We start from the raw sequence: 10,476 nt of genomic DNA on the forward strand, positions 1-10,476 counted from the left end.
GATGGATGTTTCGTAAATGACATCACTAAGTCCCAGGGCATCGTAATAAGGGACTATTTAAGTGTTTGTATCTTGCAGAATTTATTATTTACTGATGAAAACGACAATTTGGAAATCAAAGTTATTGATTTCGGCTTTGCACGCTTAAAACCGCCTGATAATCAGCCTCTCAAGACCCCGTGCTTCACTCTTCATTACGCGGCCCCGGAGCTCTTGAATCATAATGGCTATGACGAGTCCTGTGACCTCTGGAGCTTGGGCGTCATTTTGGTGAGTTCACGACAGTAGAGCCATTAAGCCCAGTCAGTTCTTGGATGTCGCCTACACCTACATCTCTCTTTGTTGTTTTCCTTAAATTCATGAAAAATTGGCAAATCGATTTCTTTTCTGTACAGCCAATTAAAAGCTTAACCAAAGACTATCTCCCTTTCTTAAAACTTACATTGCAGAAAATGGAGGAATTTTTATTTTGATTTATTTTGAAATATTTAAAGCATCTGAGTTTTTATGTGATTAAGTTTATTTATTATTTTTCAAAAAGAAACAATACTATAAATTGTTTATATAGATACAATACCCAAAAGATAGACATATTAGATATAATGTGAAAATAGCAAAGTGATTCATTAACAGAAAAACCTTAGTAAATACGTTCTATGAGATTTTCAGACTAAAACTATAATGAAAGAATATCATTTAGAATACATTAGTAGATAAAATTAAAAATTTTTATAGTAATTTATAGTAGGCATGGTAAGCATGGTTTTTACAAAATGTGCTGGGCTGGGATGATCAGATACAGAACATTAAGCCGGGAAAATCTAGCTTATTTATTTTTCTCAAAAAATTTTTACTTTTCTGCATGTAATTTATAATGCGTAATATTAAGGAAAGATTTTCAGACAATATGGAAAGATACAAGGAACAAAGTGAAATCACTCTTAATCTCATCGTACAGAGATGATACCGTGCAAGGTGTTATTCTCCTTTGAGTGCCCCGCCCTGCCACAGTATGCATGCTTTATATCTTTCTATAGGTTTTTCTATATGTACATATATATTTTTGAATTTTTTAACAAAAGAGATTATATATACATGTAGTTTGAGTTTATTTAACCATTTATTTTCTAATGAGCAGTTAGCATTTTTCAGTTTTTCACTAATTCTAAACTGTGTAAATGAATATTGTTTGTGTATGTACTTGCGCCTGTCTCATTGTTTCCTTAGAACAGATTGCTGGGACGGTGTGTTCATCTGTATTCTGACATGTATGCCTGGATTTCATTCTAGAAAGTTTACCAGATCATGTTCTCATCAACTGTGTGCAAATAGATTAGATACTATTGATTCAATCTTAAATTATTTCCTACTCCGGTTATAATTTGCATGCATTTCTTTGATGAATACTCAGTTTTGAGCATCTTTTCATGTTTTTGAACACTTGTATTTTCTCTTTAATGAATTGCTATTTATGAACTTCACCCACTTCCCTATGGGAAAATTTTTTCTTATTGAATTTTAAAGCTACATCAATATTTTTAATCCTTGGTCTGCCGTTAATATTGGAAATGTTTTTTCTGGTTTGTCATTTGTTTGGAAACTTTGTTTATAGTAATGTAGGATTTTATTTTTGTTTTGAAAGGGTTTTAAAGACTATTTATTTCTGTGTAGTAAGAGATTCCATTCTCTTGCTTTATGGTATCTGACTTTGATGTCAGGATTTTTTACTCCACCCCTACCCCTACCCCAACCCAACATTATAAAAATATTCTCCAAAAAACAGTTTTCCTCTAGAATTATATTTTTATGCTTAAATTGGCATTCCTTGTGGGATTTATTTGGTGTTGGTTTGTTTTCCCCCCTGATGGCTGAGCAGTTGTCCCTGCAGAATGACTCTTCTTTTATTTTTAAGCTTTATATCATTTTCATTTCAGTAACTTTTAAGTCATCATTTATAATTTTCAAATTAAAATTACATATATATGTATAAGATTTTTAAAATAAAAGTAAACAACTAACTTCTGTAGATTTGGAAGTTTTAAGGGCTTAAACTGGGTTATATTTTCATTAGTAGCCATCTCCTAAAAATTTAGTCTAAATAAAAAAGAGCCTTTCATTTTTAATAATAATATAAAATTACCCATAGTAAAAGAGCCCTTACTTTAATTTTAAATACAGGCGAATTATAACAACCATCATGCTTTCTAAGGTATTAGAAGACAGTCTTAGACATGCAGACAGGTATTTTACAGTTTCCAAATGCCATTTCTATGGAAATAACTTTGATTGTGGCATGGATAGAAGCTATGCTTCTCTCTAAACCTAATGGTAAAGTTTTTAAGAAAAATAGAAGACAGAGAACAAGTTAAACGATACCACAGGAGTACAACCACAATATCCAGACTGTGAAAGTTCTACAGGATGATTAACCCAGTTTCTCCACTAATTAATTGTAAGAAAAAATAGCCTAGGAACCTATAGATTAAAAGACACTTAAGAAACAATGTTTGCATCTTGAGTTTTGATTCAGGCAAATTCTGATTTCAATTCAATTTATTAAATTCAAACTCTAAATCTAAGTCATACAGATGTCATTATACAGATGTCACATATGTGACACATTTGGTGAAATATGAATATTGATTGGATAGTGAATGATACAAAGAAATAACTGCTAATTTTTTTTAGGTGCGATAATGGTGGTGTGGTGGTGGTTTTTAAAAATCCTTGCCTTTGGAGATACATAATGAAAAACTTACAGAAAAAAAATCAGTTTGCCTGCATCCAACTGTCAAAAAAAAGAATGCTTTTTTCCTATGTAAATGAACACTTATCCCTAGAAGATAGGGATACAAAAGCCTGAGTTAACCCACAGCCACAGCAGAGACAAAATTTATTTGGGGTCTCCTGATTGGCCTTAGAAATCTATGGCCCTTTTGCATGCTGCATCTAATAAACACAAATGTGAATATTCTAACATGAAGATCAATTATATTGCCCCCGATGAGTGAAACAAATATTTGGGGGAGTTGCATCATGTAGTATCAGGTGGCTTTGATTACACCCCAGTCTGCCTTATGGATGTGCATCCCTGTCAGAAACTCAACAGGCCTTTACCTAACGCAGAGCTTACACGGCGTCTTACTCTGCTGGGGCCACCATGGCAAACTGCTTTCTCACAGTTCTGGAGGCTGGGAAGTCTAACATCAAGGTGCCAGCAGGGTTGGTGTCCGGTGAGGGCTTTTCCCTGGGCTACAGACAGCCACCTGCTCGCTGTGCCCTCATGTGGCCTTTCCTCAGTGCGTGTTCTGGAGAGAGCAAGGCAGCCCTTTGGGGTCTCCTTTCGTAAGGACACCATTTCTATTGGATCAGGACCCCACCCTTATGACCTCATTTAACTGTAATGACCTCCATAAAGGCCCTGTATCCAAATAAAGTCACGCTGGGGTTGGATCTTCAACATACGAATTTTGGATGCATACAAATATTCAGTCCATAACACACAGTATTGAGAAAATGTAGGGTAGGATTATATGCTGCCCCAAGGGCACAACATACCTGTGGGGTGGTATATAACTCTGTTCATAACATATTTCTTCCAAGTGCTTTATTCAGGAGACCTTATTTCTTTACTTTCTTCCCCAAATTTTATTTTGAAGATTTCAGACCTAGAGAAAATTTGAGAGTAATACTGTGAACATCTAACATCTTGCCACATTTGCTTTTTCTTTCTAATTCTCTCTTGTGTGCACACATGTACATACTCTCTGTGTGTATGTATATATATGTATAAATATAATAGATACCTATTATATGTATATAATAGCTATATATAGATATAATACGCACAGACATACATACATATATTTAGATATATATATCGTCATGTATATAGATACTTTTTGCCACACTATTTGCAAAAGAGTTGCAGACACAAAATTATTCTTAATAGAGGTTGATTCCTGGACAATTAAATTGTAAGAACTTGGAGTTGAGAGAAGTCTTAAGTTTGCTTAGTTCTCCCTTTTCCAGAGAAGGGATCTTTTCTACAAAGTTCCTGATCACCAGTCTCCTTTAGATACCCAACAGCCTGTTGTGTTATTACACATCAGAAAGTAAGAAAACTATTTGTAAAGGGCACTTTCTTATGTTTAACCACATTTGTATCTGTTAGGAAGTAGGGTGGGAATAAGAATTGGAGTAGATTTTGAAAAACTGTTTGGCAGTATCTACTGAAGAGACAAAGACCAAGTGATCCAGCAGTTCCATTCTCAGGAATTTACCCAACAGAAATGTGTGTGTGTTTTTATGTACCAAAAAACATGTGCAAGTGGATAGATAGCAACACATTTCAAAATGCTCCAAACTGGAAACAAATATTCATCAATAATAGAAAGATATTCTAGTCTGGGTACCCTGAAAGCCAAATCTGAAGCCAAAGTTTATGTTTTATCAAGTCCCAAGGAGCATAATCCCAGGGAAGCAGGAGGCAGGCCTGGAAAGGAGAGCAGAAGGTGCACTGTTGGGTTGTGCTTTTGTTACCAGGTAGAACTGGTCACTGGAGTTTATGGAGCAAGACCTCTCTCTAACTGAGCAGACCCTAAGTTTGCAGGCACAGAGTCATGCACCCATAGAATCTAGGTATGGGGCCCCAGCACCAACAGATGGGACCCTGGTTTGACCTGTCCTCAAGGACAGAGCTCCAGCCCCACAGGGCACTGTCCTGAGCTGTACCTTCGCCGAGCTTTTGTATTCTACAGGCCAGCTGCATCCAAGTGAAGGAAGTGTCAGCCTGTCAAGTAGGCCCAGTTTCCTTTCTCCCTCTATCAGTGAATCATAGGGAAACCCCTGCTCAATGAGGCCAGAGGTTTGAGTTAAGGAAGAAGCATTGGTGCAACAAAAGTAGGTGCCCTGCACCTAGACCTATAATTTACTCATGCCTTCCGGACCTCCCAGGGTTGATTTTGTGTGCTGTGTCCACAGTGCACTGATTGCTGCTGAGACTAAGAATCTGTGTCTCTGCAGATCCCAGCACATGGTGCACAGCTCTCGGTATCGCTGGTTTGGGCAATACCTACTCAGAACAAGTAGCCTCCCTGGAGATGTTCTTCAAAGAGTAGTTCTCTCTGCCACGAGACCTTGCACCAGAGTCCTTGAGGACTGTGACTCTTCTACTGGAGGTGCCAGAGATTGCACACAGATTCTCATCTGTCCCAGCTACCTCTAGCAGCCAGGTCTGCCAAATCCTGTGGCCTCAGGAGCCGAGCAGCTTATATTACTTCTTGGGTCTATAGCAAAACTGTCTTTGCTCTGGGCCCCCCTTGAAACTGGCAGCGTTCCAAGTCACTTGATAAATGTAGGGGGGTGGGCAGTATATGCTGCCACCAAAATCCAAAGAAGCCCACCAAGTGCTATGGCTCTTTCTTAGTGATACTAGATACAGAAGTTTGTCTTTCAAAGGGGAGTTTCTCTATGCGCCTGACCATGGGAGCTCTTAGGTCTTTACCAGTGTGACTATCCCTCGAATGTGTGTGCAGTTAACCTCCCACCCTCTGGCATTCGTGTGCTCATAGGCCATTTAGGATACCTGCTACCTCCTGTTCTCCAGGTCTCACTTAACGAAGACCTCAACATCGAGAACCAGCATGGGGTTCTCTAGAAGGTCAAGATGACCAAGGAGCTCCACAGACTGTATTGCAACAGAGCAGGACAGTTAGCAAAGCTCTGGGGCAAGACAGCGAATGCTGTCCTCGCCATGTAAAGACTTACTGCTTTATCTTTCCTGTTGATGGAAAGCAAGAAGACTCCGTTGACCCCATGGGTGCTCTTCAGTGCCGGAGCTGTACTGACTTGCTCCACATTCAGCTTGGCAGCTGATCCCTGCTGGCCCGTTTTAGCAGGGCCTGCAGTTCCTTTCGTGTGTGCGCCCTTCCCCGTTCCCAGAGCCTCCCCCTTGGGGGCTGCGCTCCTGGGTAACTCAAGAAAGGGGAGGAAGGGAAAACAGAGTGAGCTGGGTGTACCCCTGAACTGCTCCCTGGGTTGCATGATCTTGTTAGTTTTCTTTTATAGATGAAGAAATGGTCTAAGAGAGGTTAACTAATTTGTCCAGGCTAGTAGATAAAAGCTAGTAAGTAGAAATGCAGTTGTTTGAAGCCAGGTCTCTCTGGCTGTGCAGCTCATTTCTCCCCTTCAATGCCTTGTACCTTCTCTCTGGAGCAGTGATGTCAGAGGACAGAGGCCCTGGTTACACACCCTGGAAAGGTACACCCTGGGATGGGTGGGCCTTTGCCAGCCGAAGAAAGAAAATGGCCTTCTGAGGAGACTGAGTAACTTGTGCAAAGTCAGGGAGGCCTCAGACCCATGGGTGCGGAATGTGGGAGTGGCCAGGGCTGGAGGGGAGGCAAAGTCAGAGCTTGGAAGGTACCAGATAAGCGTTGGGAGGTCAGGGGAGGGGTTTGGAAAGGGGAATGTTGGGATAAGCTCGGTGGTATAAGTACCCCTGTCTGCACAAAGGATAAAGGCGGGAGGCATTTAGCAGGGGCAGGGAGAGCCTGGGATCAGGTGGGAGTTGGCTGCACTTACCCCCAGCCATGGGCACTACAGTCAGATCCAGCCATAGTCTGCCTGCCACACCGAGGGTTTGGGAAGGTTTGGGGTTTTTTAGTTGTTTTGTCTTTGTTCTTCAGATGTTTTAGCATTTTCCTCCTTAGAGTAAGTATCTTCCTTGCTAGGTTGCTTCAAATTATAAACTAAGGTTTCTTCTCCTCCTCATCTTCTATTTTCCAAGTCCCCATGCTCTTGAGTATAGCTTTTCTTCTCTCAGGCACAGTTTTCTTTTTCAAAAAGTCCAAATTTGCATAGAGCCTCCTAGTCTCCGGCACCCTTGGAGGTGCCAAGCCGCTTCTCCTCTCACCTGGGCCTCATCCTGCAGCCTCCTTGCTCAGGTTTGGTTGACTGCCCACCTGATTTTGTGTCTCCTGGTTTCCCTTTGTACATTATGTTATCCTGAGATAATAAAAACGTGTTTCTTTCCTGAGAACCAGTGGGTTGGCAGAGCTGCTTCACCATCTTGTCATCACAAGAGTGAGCCTGCTTGTCAGACTTACGATCAACCAAGAAAGACGGCAGAGTCCTTCTAGATGGCTGGGACTTCTCTGTAGCTGCACTCCTCCTTAGGGCCAGGGTTGAAACGGACGTCTCCTTCTGTGTCCCATCCTAGCTGCCTGCTGTTGTGAGTGGGCCCCCGCTGACACACACCACCTCTCCTCACACTGTACGCTGGTTCTGTCTGGTCTGCACAAACACACTGACATCATTAGTGCCAGCCAGCCCACCACCATTTACAGCTCCCCCTCCATCTCTGCAAGCCTATGAATCTCTCAGCAGGGGAAAAACCCCAATAAGTTGTTTTTTTTTTAATTGAAGTATAATTGGTATACAATCTTATATTAGTTTCAAGTATACACACAGTGGTTCACCAACCGCCCACACCATTAAATCCTCGCCCCAACCAGTGCAGTCAGTATCCATCAACATAGAAAAATGCTACAGAATCATTGGCTATATTCTCCATGCTGTGCTGCCATCCCCATGACCAACTTACATTATGATTGAGAATTTTTGTGCCCCTTTATCCCCCTCACCCTCCCCACCCACCCATCTCAACCCCTCCCCCATGGTACCACCCGTCACTTCTCAGTGTCTGTGAATATATTGCTGTTTTGTTTGCTTTGTTTTGTTTTTAGACTCCACAAATAAGTGAAATAGTATGGTATGTGTCTTTCTCTGCCTGACTTATTTCACTTAGCATATACTTTCTAGGTTCATCCATATTGTCACAAATGGCAGGATTTCTTTCTTTTTTATGACTGAATAATATTTGGTTTTTTTGGTGTTGATGTGTATGAGTTCTTTATATATTTTGGGTGTTAACCCCTTATCAGATAAATCATTTTTATTTTGTTTCCCTTGCCTGGGGAGATGTGTCCAGAAAACCTCCAAGAAGTTTAAAGGTCACTTTTCAAAAACCTAGTCTGTGCTACAAAGATAAGTCTTAGCCTTTCAGTTTTTCTGTTGACTTTTTAAAGGGCAGAAACCTTAAACATAAATTTTCAAACACATGGATGGCTACAGTGAAAACAGGTGGTTATAGAGAATTCACTATATTTATCACAACAATGAGAATGGTGGTAATTAGAACCAAAATAGGGAGGCCTAAATACAAAATGTTAAGTCTTTTACCATAGTTGATATCCTGGATATGTGGAATTGGATAGAAAAAACTAGTAATTAGGAAGTTATGCTCTCTCTTAATTTTCTGTTAACATTAATACCATCTTTTCTGAAGCAGTTGAATTATCTCTTTTTTGTTCTTCTTGCTCTGCATATAGCTACAAAAATGTTTTAAATCATAATATCATAGTAAGCCATCTCACTTTGGTTACACGGTTTTGAAATCTATTGGTTGCTCCAGTGATTGAAGTCAATCACCTTTTAAACCCACTAGTGCTAGGTATAATATTTGGTGAGTTGTGCTGGTGAAGTTAGTAATAATTTTAATAGAATGGCTTTGACAATGATTTTGGCAGACATTCTGTTTGTTCCTTCCTTTTCTTGATAGTATACAATGCTGTCAGGGCAAGTCCCCTTCCAGTCTCATAACAGAAGTTTGACATGTACCAGTGCAGTGGAAATCATGAAGAAAATTAAAAAGGGAGACTTTTCCTTTGAAGGAGAAGCCTGGAAGAATGTATCCCAGGAGGCTAAAGATTTGATCCAAGGTAAGAACATAATGAGATTTTACATTTTGTATGATGGGTCCTGATTGAAGTGGAATCATACCTATTACACATGGGTGTTCTGAAAGATTTCCAGGCTACACTGGTGAGCTTTCTTTTCTTCTTATCTGAACGTTGTCTTTGAGTCATCTTAGCCACATTCACAGAGTGAACCAGTGCTTGGACCCACCAGCCTCTCGATCTAGCGCCTCCAAAACAACCCGTACATCTTTGCTCTCTTTTCCCCCAAACATGTGCCTCCTCCCATCTCCCTCTTTGCACTGCCAAGCAGCCAGATCACCAAACAGGAACCCGGGCCTCATCCTCCTTCCCTCGCCTTCCAAGCCTGTGTCTCGGTCCTGCCTCGCCAGCCCTCCTCTCCAACCCCACGGCCATCAAGTTCTTGTCATCATTTCTCTCCTGGAACCCCACAACATCCCTTCAGCTTGTCTCACTTCCTCTGACTTTGCCTGTCCATTATTAATCTGCTAAGTGACCTATCCTAATGTCGTGCCTCTTTCCTATTAAAAGTCCTGTGGAGAATTCTGTTAGCTTCAGGTCAGACTCCACAGTAGAACATTCAAAATTCAAAGCCCTTCATGACCTGGCCCTGCCGCCCACCCTGCCTCATGCCCCCTTGGGCTGCCATTGCAGAGCACTTGCACGCTTTCCGAATCCCGCGTGCTTTTACCTGTGCCCTTCTTAGCAGGATGCTCCTACTCCTCCCCAGGACTCAACTTCTGGAATTCTGCTATGGTGCCCGCACTCCCTAGTCTGAGCCCTTGCCCTGGGCCCGGCCAACATATTGCATGTGCATTTTGCTATCACACTTGTCTTCTGATGTTATAATAGATGGGGTTTTGACTGTGTATCTCATCATAGCTCCTCTTTGAGTCCATCTCCTTATCTCTAGTGCCTTCCTACACTCCCTGACGTGCAGAAGCTATTTGTACACGAATGAAGTAGATCTAGCTTCACTTTGTTCATTTGGAGTTGACCCAGTCACCAGTGGGAGTCTTTGTTTTGGGGGCTAATTCATCCTGACTGAACGGCCTCCAGCCTCCTCAAAACAGGCTATTTTGGGCTTTATCCCTAACATCCAGTATTCACTAGGAGACTGGGTGTATATGAACATGTTACCATCTTTGTAGAAGATTAAAGCTATAGAAACCATCATTGCATGTAAATATAATTGAGATTTATCTGTGAGGTTGATTTTAAACTATGTTTGAAATGACAAATTATAAAATAAAAATATGCTAATTATTCCCACAGGACTTCTCACAGTCGATCCAAATAAAAGGCTTAAAATGTCAGATTTGAGATACAATGAATGGCTTCAAGATGGCAGCCAGCTGTCCTCCAATCCTCTGATGACCCCAGACATCCTCGGGTCTTCAGGGGCTGCTGTGCATACCTGTGTGAAAGCCACCTTCCACGTAAGGCCCCGCTCTGCCCACGCAGGATGGGCTGGAAAGAATCACAAGTCCTTACTCTGTAATCTCGGAGACACACCCTTAGTAATGCCTTTAAAGTAATGTATTCTTTTGATTTTAGGTATGTTTTTGTAAATCCCTTCATGATATAAACACATTCATTAACAGAAAGTGTATGGGGATCACACCACTCACTGCTAACCCACAAAATACTTATTTGACTTTTAGAATGAGTTTGAGATGAGGCAGTGGTTGATATTTGA

At 41.0% G+C, this 10,476-nt stretch overlaps 1 protein-coding gene across 2 annotated transcripts in view; it reads left to right on the forward strand.

Annotated features, from left to right (window-relative positions):
* The window catches only part of RPS6KA5 (ribosomal protein S6 kinase A5), a 190,738-nt gene that overhangs the window by 160,113 nt on the left and 20,149 nt on the right, over positions 1-10,476 (forward strand). For both annotated transcript variants that reach the window (XM_073241979.1, XM_036991737.2), the window contains 3 exons: positions 79-270; positions 8,621-8,780; positions 10,053-10,216. In XM_073241979.1, coding sequence (XP_073098080.1) covers positions 79-270; positions 8,621-8,780; positions 10,053-10,216 — 516 coding nt within the window. The remainder of the gene's footprint in view (positions 1-78; positions 271-8,620; positions 8,781-10,052; positions 10,217-10,476) is intronic.

The sequence above is a fragment of the Manis javanica genome, chromosome 8 (assembly GCF_040802235.1).
Source record: "Manis javanica isolate MJ-LG chromosome 8, MJ_LKY, whole genome shotgun sequence".
NCBI lineage: Eukaryota > Metazoa > Chordata > Mammalia > Pholidota > Manidae > Manis > Manis javanica.